Source organism: Adiantum capillus-veneris, chromosome 10 (genome assembly GCF_014529385.1).
Source record: "Adiantum capillus-veneris isolate H3 chromosome 10, ASM1452938v2, whole genome shotgun sequence".
NCBI lineage: Eukaryota > Viridiplantae > Streptophyta > Polypodiopsida > Polypodiales > Pteridaceae > Adiantum > Adiantum capillus-veneris.
The window spans coordinates 71,477,908-71,493,560 of NC_140940.1; the positions used below are offsets into that span (position 1 = coordinate 71,477,908).

At 39.8% G+C, this 15,653-nt stretch overlaps 2 protein-coding genes across 5 annotated transcripts in view; both read right to left on the minus strand.

The window, feature by feature from the left end:
* The window catches only part of LOC147449038 (MADS-box transcription factor 6-like), a 146,158-nt gene extending 131,255 nt beyond the window's left edge, over window positions 1-14,903 (minus strand). For 2 of the 4 annotated variants that reach the window (XM_086521500.1, XM_086521499.1), the window contains exon 1: window positions 13,530-14,903. In XM_086521500.1, the coding sequence (XP_086377626.1) occupies window positions 13,530-14,200 (671 nt within the window). In that variant the 5' untranslated portion in view covers window positions 14,201-14,903. The remainder of the gene's footprint in view (window positions 1-13,529) is intronic. The other 2 variants (XM_086521501.1, XM_086521502.1) reach the window with 2 other exon arrangements.
* Window positions 14,172-15,058, minus strand: LOC147449039 (uncharacterized). The gene is made up of 2 exons (XM_086521504.1): window positions 14,928-15,058; window positions 14,172-14,307 (listed from the first exon to the last, which is right to left on the minus strand). Exons 1-2 carry the CDS (start codon window positions 15,018-15,020, stop codon window positions 14,215-14,217), a joined length of 186 nt encoding a protein of 61 aa, XP_086377630.1. The 5' UTR covers window positions 15,021-15,058; the 3' UTR covers window positions 14,172-14,214.
* Between the last annotated feature and the right edge of the window lie 595 nt (window positions 15,059-15,653).

Below are 15,653 nucleotides of genomic sequence, written 5' to 3' on the forward strand. Positions count from 1 at the left end.
CCAGGATTTTGTAAATTTCCTCTTTCCAAGGCACATGACGCAAAACCAAATCACCTCCTTTTATGTAAAGCACACCATCAAGCATTTTGTACTTCCTGGCTTTTCTTGTGAATACATACTTTTTAGAAGACGATAAACCTTCACGTAGAACACATGTCAATAGAAAATCCACTTCCTTTGATAAGATTTCCTTTCCATGATAGAAAGGGGCATCTGCCTTTACCACAAGCACACAATTAGTGATCATCTCTTGGGCAGCATCATGAGCTTCTTCATTTAGAGACCTCTCAATATGCTGCAAACTCCACGCTTCAAGCTTTTTGAGCAACACTTTCACTTTGAAGCATAAATTTTTGAATGTAGGGGTCTTCTTCTTCCATACTCCCAACACTTGCTTCACAACCAACAAAGCATCTCCTTTAATTTGCAAGCGTCTAATTCTCAATTGTAAGAAAATATGAAAACCACCTCCAAGAGCCATGTATTGTGCTTCATTGTTACTTTTGGCATCAAGTTTCAGCCCTTGCTTCCTCATAAGCTTCCCTTGTGCATCATAAATAGCAATGCCTCCTGAATCAGCATCATGACTTCTTTGATAAGAACCATCAAAGTATAGCAGTGAAGCATTAGGGATGACAAGAGTCCCGACTTCCTTCTTTCTCACCACCTCTTCTTTTACCAAAATCGGAGTATCCTTATAAGTGAGAAGATCTGTCAGAATAGCCCGAGTACTTTCCTCCATCAAAAAGGCGAACTGAAACTCCTGAAGCTCTATAACCCATTTCATCGTTGTTTTTGATATATTTGAATTACTGAATAGCTGCGGAAGTAATGAATAACTGGTGAGGAAGGTGAATGACTTTTGTAGCAAGTAGTATCTGAATCGTCCTGCAAGCATAAACCATACTAGTCATTATCAATTCAATTTCAAAAAAATCTCTTTCATGAGGTGTCTTTACTCTACTAGCATAATGAACAGGCTTCATATACTAAGATTCCTTCCCCCTTTGCAATAACATAGCCCCGATAGCATCATCTCCCACTGATGGGTTAACATAAAACTCCTTTTCCAAATCAAGAGCCTGCATAATAGGAAGCGTACTCAAAACCTCTTTAACTTGCCAAAAACCTCGTCACAGTCATGAGACCATTCCAAGGGATCCTTCTTGACTGTTTTCTGCAATGGATATAATAGTGGTGATGCCAAGGGTATGAAGTGAGACAAATATTTAACTTTCTATATGCAAGTGGCGAATTGTCTAGTATCTTTTGGAGATGACATTAACAGCAAAGCCTCCACTTTATCTGGATTTGCTTCAATCCCATTTTTTGAAATAACATGCCCAAGAAACTTCACCCGTGGGTTGTGCCAAATGACATTTTTTAGGGTTTAGCTGGCCCCCGCATTCATCATACCTTACAAAAGTCATTTCAAGCTTTTGAACATGCTCTTTTCTTGAACTGTATACACAAAAATTGTATATGAATCCTTTGACAAACTTCCCAAGGAACGGGGTAAGGACCCAATATACTTTCTTTTCAAAGGCTTCTGGCCCATTTGTCAACCCAAAAGGAAGGCAACAAAAGCAGAACAACCCCATGGCAATATAAAAGTAGTCTTTTTCTGGTCTTCAAGAGCAAGCATAAGCTAAAAGTATCCTGAATACCCCTCACAAGCACTGTATCTTTCAAAACTATCCACCACTGCATCTAAAAATTGATCAATAAAAGGAAAAGGGTAAGGATCTTTGTTGGTACAACATTTAGTGGCTTGTAATCAACACAAACTCTCCAACACCCGTCTTTCTTTGGGGTGACTACTACAGAGCTCACCCATTCAGTATTATCCTTTGGCAAATGAACCATGCATCCAAAAGCTTATCCACTTCTTCCTTTAAAGCATTCATATGTTCCTTACCTATCCTTCTTAATTTCTGCGGTATTGGCTTTGCCCCTTCAACTAGCTCAACCTTCAGAGGATCCCCAACAAAACCCCTTATTTCTGATATGAGGTAATGAAAATATTTGGAAACCTGTACAACATTGCTAAGTACCCCCTTCTTTCTCCTTGTGCCAAATCAATACTCAACATTTTTTGAATAAACTCTTTCTTCACTGGTAATTCTTGTTTTGGTTGCATCAACTCTTCCAGTTGCTCTAAATGGCTTAAAGCATTTATATTCCCTGATAATTGCAACACCTCACTAACTTCTCTCTATTCCTCATCCAACAACAAGAAAGACACCTCACCCTCATCACTAGAACTCAATGTAGTAATACTTCCTGAGTCTTCAGAACTATCATCACTAGTAGTTTCGGACTCATCATTCTCACTCATCTTCAAGTGTCATAGGCTGTTTGGTAGTCATATCAACACTCTCTTTTCACCCTTCTTGTCATGCACACCAATTTTTCCCTTACTCGAATCTTGCACGGCACCAAAAGATCTCAACCAAGGTTGTTCTAGAATGAGAGGAAAGGCTCCCAAACCATCTAGCATAATATGAAAGTTTACCATAACCTTCACATTAAAGACTTGGACTTCCAAATTCTTGATCATTCCCAAACATTTCACTTTGGCATGGTTTGCTAGTCGAATCCAAAACCCAAAGCTTCCGCATGTAATGAGACCCAGTCTCTCGACAGATGACTGTGTGATCACACAAACTTGAGCACCTCCATCAATGTAGGCTTCTCCCATGCCCACACCTTTGTGCCAACAAGCGTTCACCACAGGACAGATGTCGGATAACTCTCCCACAGATAACACTCTGACTTGTCCATGCTTCGGCTCTTTCTCTGAATTCACTAGTGACTTCCATTGCCTTTTAAGTTTGGGCACCATATTCATCAACTATCTAAATGTACAATCTACTTTCCTCCCAATCAAGTCCTCCTTTAAACTGTAAGTTGTTTGGCCTTCTCCCAACGGTAAATCCGCCACTTCGAATCATCCACGAGGATTTCTTTTTCTCTTGGCTTTTGCATCTTCACCCTCTTTCTCCTTCCCTTTCTTTCGGCTAGGTCCTGGTGCTGCATAGACTTCCCTCTCTCTTTTGCCTATTGGCAGCACATCCGTTTCTTTCTTTTCGACTTTCACAATACCCACATGACCACCAGAGGTTGAGGCTTGATTTTCCTATCCCATACCTTGATCTCCTTGTATATCCAATGCATACTCATTAGCTCTATTGGGAATCTGCTGAGGAAGTGGAAACATATCCTCTCCTATCCTTGCTGGCTTTGAACAATAAGTGCTAATATGACCAAGTTCACCACAATTATAACAAGTGGGGATGAACCTCCTCTGTGGCTCAAAATCGCCTTGTCCATGACCAACATTTGCATTAGGCTAAGCTTCACATGCCTAAGCCATTCCTCTACCACGTCCACAACCACGACCACCTCCACCACCAAGGACACTAAGTCGTAATTCCTACATCATGGTCATCATGTCTTGCATATTTTGTTGTAAATGTTTGGTATTAGCAGCCCTTTGAACAGGCTATTCTCCAGCTTCTGCCTAATTCTCCTCCTTTTGGCTACCATTATTTTTCTCAAAGATCGCTTTCCCGTATTCATTAAGCCTTTGAGCTTTCCATTCTTTCTCTGGCAATGGTGAATGCCTCCTTGAAGCTGACGGGTCTTTTTAGCTCAACTTTGAACTTCAGACTTTCTTTTAGGTTTGCCACAAAACGGTCCTTCTTTAACATGGATGGAGGGATCTCGTTTCCCAAAGCCTGGGCCCATTTATCCCATAAACGGGTGAACTACATGACAAAATCATCAACACTTTGATTAGCCCTCTAGGTGTACCCCATAATTTCATGCCAAACTTCATCAAGTACTTTGATGGATCGATATTGTGCTAGGAAAGCTTGCTTCACACAATTGTAGTCCAAAACCACCCCTAGATTTTGTGCCTACGTTAAGTCCTCAAAATTATGTAACCAAAATTTTGCATCATCCTGTAAACTATATTGCAACAACCACAACAATATAGCTTGGTCTAATATATTGTGCAGCAAGCAATTGACTTTCAACTTTTCAGTGAACTCTGTGCATTTTCATTAGGCAATCCATGAAACTATGGGAACTCGTCTGCCATGTTTAATTGCCACAAAAACACTTACATGTGACGTCAAAAACTCAAGGGATGTCGATGGATCGCTCCAATACCTAATCCACCTCACACTGGGTAACCCGGCCCCTAATGCTTGGCTTCACAAAACCTCACAACCCTCCAAAGGCTGCAATCCAATTATACGACCGCCTCAAGTGCAGTCCACAATCTGCACATACATAGGCGGTTGTCCATAAGGACCCACATCCCTATTACATTCACTCCCTACAAAATATACATATTTCACAAGAACTGGAACATAGGAGCACTTGCTCCTCCATGGGGGCACCAAAATGATGCTAGAATGCAAACACGAAGGAAAACGAGAACCTCTTAGCCTTGCACACACCACAAGCTCGGAAGGAAACACTATAAAGCTGCAAAAAACATCAATGTCGAACAACTATAGTCGGACGGGAAACAGTCCTAAACCAAACCATGATTAAAATTACTGAAAATCAAGACCATAAAGATGAATCTCATGTTGTGTAGACCTCCGTAGAGTATCCATATGCTTGATCCACCCATTACAAATGCATGTAACTCATGATGTATGAGTCCGATTCACCGGCTATCAAGCACGACTGGAAACAATCATTGAAAACCACCTTTTAGAATGTTAACCAACCCAAAACACTTGGAAACGACTATGCAGAACCAAGCCTTTATACATAAAACTTACAAGAGCACTATGAAAACTCAAAGCATTATGTACATTTATGTACTCGAGGCTAGTAAGCAAGCTTTTCAGCATGGATTAGTGACTTTATTTTCATCCAAAAAATGCCTAACAACGTATTTTATATGATCACTTATTTCCTTGTCATTAATCACTTGTTGATTTTCAATCACTATTAAGGGCTTAACTGTGTGACAGACATGAGCTGACAAACATGAGTTATATTTACATGGCAATGTACTTATTTGGGTTGACATTATCTCTCATTGTTGTACCAAAACACTTTCTTATTTTTCTATGCGTGGTCTTGTGTTGAACTAGTTGCTTTAGGGACTCATTTTAGTTGTAATCGGGTGACTATGATACCGATGTGTATGTCAGGTTTCACAAAAGCACTAATTTCAATGCTCTTACTTACAGATGGGGAAATTTTGGGCATGTGCTAATCCATATGTGTTAGCATTGCATCATTGAAGCACCCATTGTAAATGGAGCTTAATACATTTTGTGTGGATTTGGAGCATATCTTCATGCTAGATGCTAGTCTGGGTCTTCTTGGACTCAACCTTGGCCATAAAAGAAATTCTCCATGTAGAATAAGCGGAGTAATAAAGTATATGTTGGAAAAAAGTTCCAAGTACCATCATGACCATAGTTTTTTCCCGACCCATCCGATTGATGAACCATACTATCGAACACGTCGGAGTCTAATTGACATAGGGTTAGGCTTTTCAAAGTTCTCCAATGATTATAAAAACCACCATCTACTTTGAGACTTATTAATGATTTTCATTGCTATGCACTAGTATGATAAATGATGTTGGATTGAGCTTTATTCTATGATGTTTCATTGAATTCTATGGTTTTCAATCTCATACATAGATTGTTTCTAGCATGCCATACAAAATCCGACATATGGAATCCTCAAAGGGTTTGATGCATACTTTTGTACCCCTCGGAGTCTTGATGTATGGAAAAACTGTCATCCGGCATGACTATTAAAAAATCCTTTGTAGCTTTATTGAAATGAAAACGTGTCAAGAAAGAAAGCCATGCTATTGAAAACCTAATTTGAGCGTTATTAACTTTCAAGTTGACAAAAAAATCCATGTACCATGAAAACCATTGTAAATTAGTTTCTAGCTTTATCAAAATGAAAACATTTGAAGAATAAAAAGGGTGCTCTTAAGGTAATTTGAACTTTGTTGACTTTTATGAATCTCTTAATCTAAATCTACTTTCTAAAGGAAAAAAATCATGAATTTCAAGTCTTCTCACTTGGATAATGAGAATTGTTGAATTTCAGATGTCTGGGCACCATAGTAGATTCCAAAGGGGATGATGATCTTAAACTAGTAAAGCGTATCCATAACACAAGCAAGGATCAGGTAATAAAGGCTTCACTTAAAGTCTTTCAAGAAGACAATGATTTTATCCTTCAAAAATTTGAGCAGAAAAATGAGAGTCATCCAGAATAGCTAAGACGATAGGAACTATGTGCCCTAAGAAGCCAAGTAAAGTGGAAAAACAAAAGTGTGATGATTTGGATAGGCCTTTTAACTCAATTTAATTCAAGATTCATTAGAACCAATGAACAGTTGATAAAGACAAGATCAGTTGTAGACATGTGAACAAAACCATCATAGCTTCAAGATATCTTTAATAAGGCTACCCAATCAAGTGGTCTTTTAAATATTCTACAAGATGGCAATTAGGGGAAAAAAAATTAGAGCTAGTTATAGTGCACAATTAGGGATCATAGCTCTACCTAATTACGTGCATAATAAAGTTTTAATGATGTTGACTGTATCTCTATTATCTTCTTAATTACCACTATTGAATGTGCATGCTTCAACAAAGCTCAAGATTGCAACAATAAGAGGGCTAAATTTGAGAAAGGGTTGACTACATGGAGATTAAACAAGCATAAAATTTAGGAAATTTATCTTAGTTTAAAAAATTCCCTCTAGTTCAAATGGATATGTCACGGTTTGCATGTATTATTTTGACTTAATTAAAGTCAAGCTCAAATGAGCATTTCAAAAGAAAAAAATCAAGAAATTAATCTTATGTCTTAACAACAATTCATAGAGCTGACATCTTGTGCATGCTTCAACCCAAGTGAGCTTAATATATCCGTGCTTTCAAGGTCGTGATCCATATTAAGTTGAAACTTGATAGTTCTTGACTTATCCAAAACTTTGAGGGACAAAGAGACTAGGCTGCTGAAGCCTTACAATCTTGTTAACTGTAGGATAAATGGAGATTTCTCACTATATGTGTCTATAAATATGCCAATCGTACAATGTCTATACACACACTTTGGGATACTTAAAATCAAAGTCCATGAAAAAAAGAATCATCCATGAGGCCTCTAGTGTTGGCATGAAAAATATTGAACCTAGTGATTCAATACACAAGGCTACCTAAACATTGATGCCCATTTACAATGCCACTAGTGTGCATGAGTATATGTATGGGATTCTGGTACAAATTTTGGTGACAACTATCTTTCTCTCTAGGATCCCTTCATGTTCATCCAAACTCTCCACAATTACCTCTCCCCATACTCTCCTTCTTAGGCTCTTGCGTTACACCATTCTACCTTTCCATAAGCGGTAATCTTTCACAGCTTGTATGTGTGTATATGTGTGAGTGCACTCGTAGCATGCATTTTGTTGTTGTTTGCAATTGCTTGATTATTTCTACCGCTCTAAATTGACCTCTATAAATCCATAAAAACCTCAATCAAGGGTATTTGTATTTTGATGATCTTATTATTCAAGTAATCAAGAGACATAAATGCAAACTATTCACCAAGTTTTACACTCAAATCATCTCTTCATGAAGATCCAACCTATGAAAATCCATGCAAACCTCAAGCAAGGAGCTCACTATTTTGGTTTTATTATTTTTGGCGGTCACTCCGTACTTGAACCATAGTTCTCATGGTTTCTTGACAACACTGTGAAACTCTCACTCATTAGCTTATCTAAGAGCCCTTGATGCCCTAAATTGTCATTATTATCTATGGTGATGATTATTATTGATCTTATTATAAAAGAGAAAGAGTTTCTCTATTATAAACGATGAGAACCCCTCTTTGGTCACTCTTTGGATTCACCATGACGAGGGAATCCAGAGTTTAAAGAGACTGGTAATCATATTTTCCAGGTCAAGAACGAAGGCTACCTCATGGTGGCAGAAAACCTTTGGTTCAACCCATGGTAACATGTGAGAGCATCCAAGCTAGAGTTTCTCAAACTCAACTTTTGCAAAGAAATAAGCAACCACTTGGAATCATATTCAATGTTGTGGTTAATAACTTTATTGATCACCTGGACAACATGAATACAACGTATGAAGACTCACAATATATGGAAATAATATTTCGGACTAAAGCCAAGAACTCTAAGATCTCTCTAGAAATGTCATAGTATGGCTTGATTTTGCAAGAAGAAAAAGATATATTTAGCCTTGTCAATAGGTTGAGCTCTATCTACACCCTTATATGTGTGTTTGGGGGCCCGTGATGGGGGGGGAAGGGGGGGGGGGGGGGGGGGGGGGGGGGGGGGGGGGGGGGTAGTGGTGCTAAATCTTTAAAAAAAGAACCTATAGCATGTGCATTCAAGAGGTATTTATAAAAGCTCTCTACACACACACTTAGCCATGTTTAAAATACCCTTTATTCTTCACAAACCTATAACCTTTTTCAATTTTCCATTTTTGAACCCCTCATGTACATGCAATTCTATAACTTCTTGAAACTAGAAAAATTCCTCCAAGAGGTATTTGTAAAATCTCTCTTTACACACATTTCACCGGGAATATAATGACCCCTTCTTCTTCTTAAACCTTTAAAATGTTTCTATTTTTCCATTTTTTAGCCACTCTTATACATGTAATTATGTAACTCCTTAAACATTTTGAGGTCGATCCCTTGGTTTTCTGCTGCTACTGAACTCACATGTTACACTTAAGTTTTTTGAGGTGGAACCCTTGGGTTTTCAACCAATCAACCTACTTGAAGTGCATTCTTGAAGAAAATGAAAAGGTGTTGGGGCTACTCAATATTCTACAATCATTTAACCTATGATTTAGAAAATGATGTATTGTTAATGTTTTTTTGTTGTAAGGTCCCTTGTTATTTTTGCTCGTCTTTCATTATTGTAGTCATGGCAGGTCTATTATTGTGGATAGGCAAGTTGTTGTTGTTGGCCGGTCCATGTGAAATACCTAACTTAGTGGTTTTGGACTTGCTGAGCTGTTTTGTTTAAGATCATAATTCTAAGTGGGATAAGGAGTCCCTTGTTATTGTTGGTCTTTCATTATTGCAGTCATGGTGGGTCTATTGTTGTGGATAGGCAAGTTGTTGTTGTTGGCTTGTTCATGTGAAATACTTAACGTAGTGGTATTGGACTTGCTAAACTGTTTTGTTTAAGATCATAATTCTAAGTGGGATAAGGATTTATCTTCGATTGAACTTTTAATATCACCACTACCCATGCATCTACAAGAAATTCTTTCTTCAATCTTACGTTGGTGGTAAGAAGGCTCCATCTATCTTGTGCAACAAGGGTAAGATCTTTAATGCAATCACTTTGCATAGAATTTCACTATGTCATTCACTGAGATGGGCAAAATCCTAAAAAGAGGCATAACAAGACAACTTAAAAGCATGTCAAGTGATGGCATGGCATGTCCACCTAAGAAGACCGGTTCTAGCATCAAAGAAGTGACGATATGATACACTGTGTGGAAACCTTCAAATCACGGTGGAGTTTAAGGGACCCAGAAATTATGATGGATTTTTAGGGATGTTCACGTGGCACCTGGGAAAAATTCGTTTCAACACTAGCTTTTGTATCTGATGCTTTTTAGGGTATAGGGCCTTTAAATAAGTTCTTTGGGGAGATCTGGCATGTGTAAATTGCAAAGTGACTCTTCTCGCCCGACAATTGTACTTTTGTAAAAAGGAAAATAAAATAAATACTGAAAGACATGGAAGGGTTTTAGGGCCATTGTATTTGGGAGTGAAACCCAACACTTTGTGTCTATCATGTATAGTTTCTCTCTGTCCGTATTTTAATTGTGTTAAAGTGCTAACATCTATTATATTTCTAATATTTTAATTGACACATGGTGCCCCTCTACAATTACCTTGGTATAAGAGTATCAATTTGTCACAAGTTTGTGACATGGCAAGTCCAACTGGAAGGATTGGTTGAGAGAAACTTGAAGATGTGACAGTGGAGCCTAAAGGGGTTACAAGTTTTAAACTCTAACCTGACCAGCTTATGAGGGTTTTAGGGCCATTGTATTTGGGAGTGAAACCCAACACTTTGTGTCTATCATGTATAGTTTCTCTCTGTCCGTATTTTAATTGTGTTAAAGTGCTAACGTCTATTATATTTCTAATATTTTAATTGACACATGTTGCCCCTCTACAATTACCTTGGGATAAGAGTATCAATTTGTCACAAGTTTGTGACATGGCAAGTCCAACTAGAAGGATTGGTTGAGAGAAACTTGAAGATGTGACAGTGGAGCCTAAAGGGGTTACAAGTTTTAAACTCTAACCTGACCAGCTTATGAGCGTTGGGCCCTAATGCCAAAAATTAGCTCTGAATCTATTACTGATTTGTCACCTTTATGACAAACCCAATGTAAGGACAAGGGTCTGATGATGGTGGCTAGTACTAGGGCCATGCCACTTGTTGAGGATGCATGCAAAGAACTCTCCTACAATGTTGGGGCAAGGTTCTTGCCACATGTCAAGCATGCATTTACAAGGGGCTCTGTAAGAGAGCATGGTTGGAACTTGGTAGGTTAGTAGAATGGTTTTCACCCCCATGTCCTTACATCCAAATGTTTTGTCGCTATGCCAACATAGTAGAACTTTATAGTTTTTCTTTATTTTGCACTAGAAGATTTATATCGTGGTAGTGTTGTATAACAAGGCAGATCTACACACACTTTTTAGTGTTAATGCTTTTGGAAATCAAAGCTTTTAAGACGAAATTTTATAGCTTTTAAGATTTATATCGTGGTAGTGTTGTATAACAAGGCAGATCTACACACACTTTTTAGTGTTAATGCTTTTGGAAATCAAAGCTTTTAAGACGAAATTTTTTTGGGGCTCTCATTTTGGCCATCCCTTGTACAATTTAAAAGAGTCCTTAGGTGCACTCTTTGAAGAGAATTCCGATCAGAGTCTTAAAGAGAGATGGAACCTTGGGATGTTGTACCCTTGTGAAGTAATAATAAAGAGATATCGGAAAGGGATGTCAATAGTTGGGGCCATTGCATCTCATCAAGGGATGGAAATCTAGTATTCTGTGTCAACTCTCCTTTTCTCTTGATACTTTGGATGACTATAGTCAAAGGTTTTGGAATACCTTTTTGTCAGCGTCCTTGCTTGGAAGGATCACTTTGAAGGACCAGATTGAGCGGTTTTTTTGTTTCACACTACCAAAAGATATTGGACGGTATCACTTGAGGAAAAAGTCAGAATTGATTTATAGGCTTACAAGACATGTTAAGCAAGGTTTTTGTGTGCATGTCATTGATTGACCTATCTTACAAACAAGCCAATGTCTAACTCAATGTGACAAGACGTCTTCAAGGAAGATGAGAACCAAGGGAGCCAGCTGATAATTTAACATAGAGTTCCAAAGAAGCAAGCTAATCAATTGATAATTCATCAAAGAGTTCCATAGAAGAAAGGGAATCAAATTGATAATTCATCAAATAATTTTGAAGATTCATATGGAGCTGCCATTGAATAGCTACCAATACGTCATAGAGGACACAAAAAGAACCGAAAGGTAATCTAGATCCACTGATAATTTCGTCAAGGTTACCTTTTGGCTCTCGATGCAAAGTGGATGGGGGAGGAGAACTTTGCAAATTCTCTTCAGTTTTGAGCTCTACCTTCAGGCTTTTGGATTATTAGAGGTGTCTATGCCAAAAGTTATTAATGAATCAACATCCTAAATCTAGCGTAGTTTGGACTGCACAAGAGAGCACCCCCACTCCACTCTTTTGTTATAGATTACCTAGCTTGATATGAAGTCACTAATTTCTTCGTGATATTTTAGGGATATCGATAGATTGACATTATTTTGCAGGACAACTTTATGAAAATATGTACATTGAAAAAGAAATATCCTAGATTGAACTCATTACATGTATTCTTTCATGTGTGTATTGTTAAGTGTAATATAAAGGAAGATGAAATGTTCATAGAATTTTGCCCAGCTCATGAATCAATCGATGAACTTAGTGTTAAAGTTATAGCATCTCAAGTGAATAGCCCAAGGCAATCCCAGTATTTATTTTGGCTTTAGATGTTTATTTTACTTATTTTTCAAAGTCTTCGGTGGGTGAGGGGAGTATACATACAAGCACACCAAACCATTGTATAATCATCAATTCATTGCCTACTTTGTTGGTTCAACAATATCTCTTTCTATCCCTCGTGCATTCTCTCCCTTGGCTCTATGCTTTCACATTGTTAACTTTGACACAATATCTAAGTGTGAGACTCATTGACCTTGGGAGGAGATCACCTCGCGAAAAAGAGAAAAGAAGCTCGTTGAAGGGAGGAGCTTTGAGCTTATGGAGCAGCAGGGTGTTGGCGAAGTGCATCTCAAAACGCTAGCATTTTCAGAGTGTCTTGGCGGCAACTGGTAGCGTTTATAAGCTCCGCTCCATGCATTTCGAGACAGGGTGGTCGCTAGAACCTTGGCATCAGCAAGGGGACACCAGGAATCATTTTTGGAGGGCATCAACTAGCAATGCCTTCCCTCTACTTGCGGAAATGCCATTGGTTAAACCCTTGGTTTTTGGAGCCTTCAAATGTTAACAGTGGCTACGATGTCAAATTTCTACTTTAGTGGTTTTTTTTGCAACTAGCTTCAGCCAGGGAGAGGCTTGTGAGCGGCGAAGAGAGGCATAAAGTATTCCCTACAAATGATTTGAACCCACGTATTAGAGTTCAAGTTATCAATATTTGAACCAGTGGGTCAAAGTTCAAGACACATGCATCTGGCGGGGAACCAACGAGACACATATAAAACACTATGGTTGTCGTGCAAATAATCCATTGTTGCTAGCCAGATTATGGACAGGATGTGTTTCAAAAGTTAATTATCTAGGAATGTTTGGACATGATGTGCTCACACTTCACAAATGGGGATTCTTGGACGTAGTGTGGTCAATTTTTTTGTGAGGCGACTATTGTCGAAGATGACATTCTTTTAGGGTCAACAGTTAGTCGTTGCAGAACCAAGCTGTATGCAATAGTTGGACGCTATTGAGGTGTCCATGGTAGCTTTTTTATCACTTGGTCTCCCTACATATGCCCATTATGAGCTTGTGTTAGAGTTATAGCATCTGTAATGAATATGCCCATTATGAGCTTGTGTTAGAGTTATAGCATCTCTAATGAATAGCCCAATGTGATCCCAATATTTATTGTGGCCCTAGGTATTAATTTTACTTATTTGTCATAGTCTTGGGTAGGGCAATTTGCTTCGTCATCTAAGCACATTAAGTCCCCCATTGTACATTCATCGATTAATCAATTCATTGCCTAGGGTAGGTTTATAATGCCGCGTTTGTTCATCTGGATTCGGTTACAAATGTGGTTCATGTCACGAATTGAGAAGGTAATGAGATGAGAGAGAGAGAGAGAGAGAGAGAGAGAGAGAAAAGGCGGCTTACTTGGGACTTGAAAACTCGAAGAGCTTCCCAGTGGCGGAGAAGATGATGAGCGCGAGTTGGGCGTCGCAAAGCACAGAGAGCTCGTAGGCCTTCTTCAGTAATCCATTGCGTCTCTTGGAAAACGTCACCTGCCGGCTGGTCGTGTTCTCGATGCGCCGAATCTGTATTTTACCGCGTGCACCACTGCTCATGTTATTCTGCGTATTGCCAGCCGGTCCTCCCTTTGCAGCTCCTTGTCCAGCTGAGCTCCTCATTTTCTGACGGCTATCCATGTCCAAGGCCTGCGCACAGATACTGTTGACGAAACCGCCTACCGCAACATTCATCGTGTGCGCTCGAATGGCCGCTTCCATTCTCATCCCACTGCCTGCACCGGGAGCCTCTACTGTAAATCCGGTCATCCCTGGCCCTTGCCGAGTCTCGTCATTGCCATCGTCATAACCATCGCCATCCTCGTCTTCATCATTGTTGTTGCTGTGATCCACGCATGGCAGTCCCTGCAGCACGCTCCCCTCCATCTCCATCTGTTGACGATCAGAGCCCTTCCATACTTTCCGGCCATTGATCATGATCCTTCGCATAACCGTGTCTGCCGGGCGACCGTCGATATCCGGATTCAGATACTGTCTGATATTGTCCATGCAGCTGGCAGCCGGACCATCCTTAGTCATGATAGCCTTGGCACTCACTCCCACCACTGTTGCTGCCCAGTGCCGCACCGCTGCTCCCGGTTTTCAGTGCCACCCTTGATATTTATAAGCTGCTCCTGTCCTGCTGTCTGTCACGCAGTATTATTGAAACTGTCATTGTACTTCGTTTGAGTTGAGAAAAGTGAACATTAAGTTCAAAAGAAATAGCGAGGCTTTGGTAAATGCAAGGGTAACCCTAAATTTCTCAGACGGTCAGACCCTAATTTACAAAGGGAAATCGTAGAGAGAGGAGACCGTACGCAGAGACGATCCCAGGGGACGAGAGAGAGAGAGAGAGAGAGAGAGAGAGTTACTCAGACCAAGCTGTCAAGCAGCCCCAGAATGTAGAATAATATTGCGCCTTGTCACTGTGTGTCTGCATATATGAGTGAGAGAGAGAGAGAGAGAGAGAGAGAGAGAGAGAGAAATTCTTCTGTTTCCTACGACATGTGTCTTACACAGAGAAACCGGGGAAGGATTTTAGCTCTAGTCGCTAACTTTGTGTGGGTGGGTGTGTGAGAGTGTGTGTGTGAGAGAGAGAGTGTGAGTGTGTGTGTGTGTGAGAGAGAGAGAGAGCTAAAAAGAGAGAGATCAGACAGAGGGCCTCTGATCGCCTCTGTTGTGTGTGACAGAGAGATATAGTAGGGCGCCTGTGTGTGTGTGTGTGAGAAAGAGAAAGAGAGAGAGAGAGAGAGAGAGCTCAGCTTGCCTGCAGAGTTGCCAAAGCCTGTTTCGAGGTGGGTTTTGAACTTTTGGCACCTGCTGCGACGGAGGGGAGTTGCTCGTAAGGAAAAGCTTGCATTATTTGCTCATTTGAAAGTTGGAAATTTGTAAAAAAGCATGAAGCCACGTGAACGCCCCGCCACCGCACGACAGCAACTTCCCGTCCACCAAAATGAGTACCCTGGTTTGTGAATGCGCGCCCACGTGGCACGCTCTTATTGGACTCTTCTCACCCGTTCGTCTTGGTACAGCTTTGCCATGGGTCCTTTTATTGTGCTTGGTACCTTCGGGTAAATTTGTTGGCCATCCACTAAAAAAACACCCCGCCATGGTGATGAAAATAAGGAAAGAGACCAGCGTAGAGGAGCCACAGCTTTAGAGACACTTAGTTCAAAAGTAATAGTCTGGGGGGGATTTTCCAAAAATGATCATTTTTAAAATGTGAAAATTGTGCTAGATCCTTCATAAAAAGACGAATTAAATTATTTTTTAAAACTTCAATTCAATGCTTCATTTTAGTAAATCCAATCTTTAGGCTTCTTGAGGCATTAGAGAGAGTCAAGGCCAATAATGGTGCACTTTTTTGGCAAATTACAAAGTGACTTTCCAAATTCTAGCCTTTAAATTGGGGGTGGATCTGTTTCCCTAATGGAGCATGTCTCATAACTGGCTCCTCTACAGTAGGACAATGGTAGCTCACTTTTGTACCTCG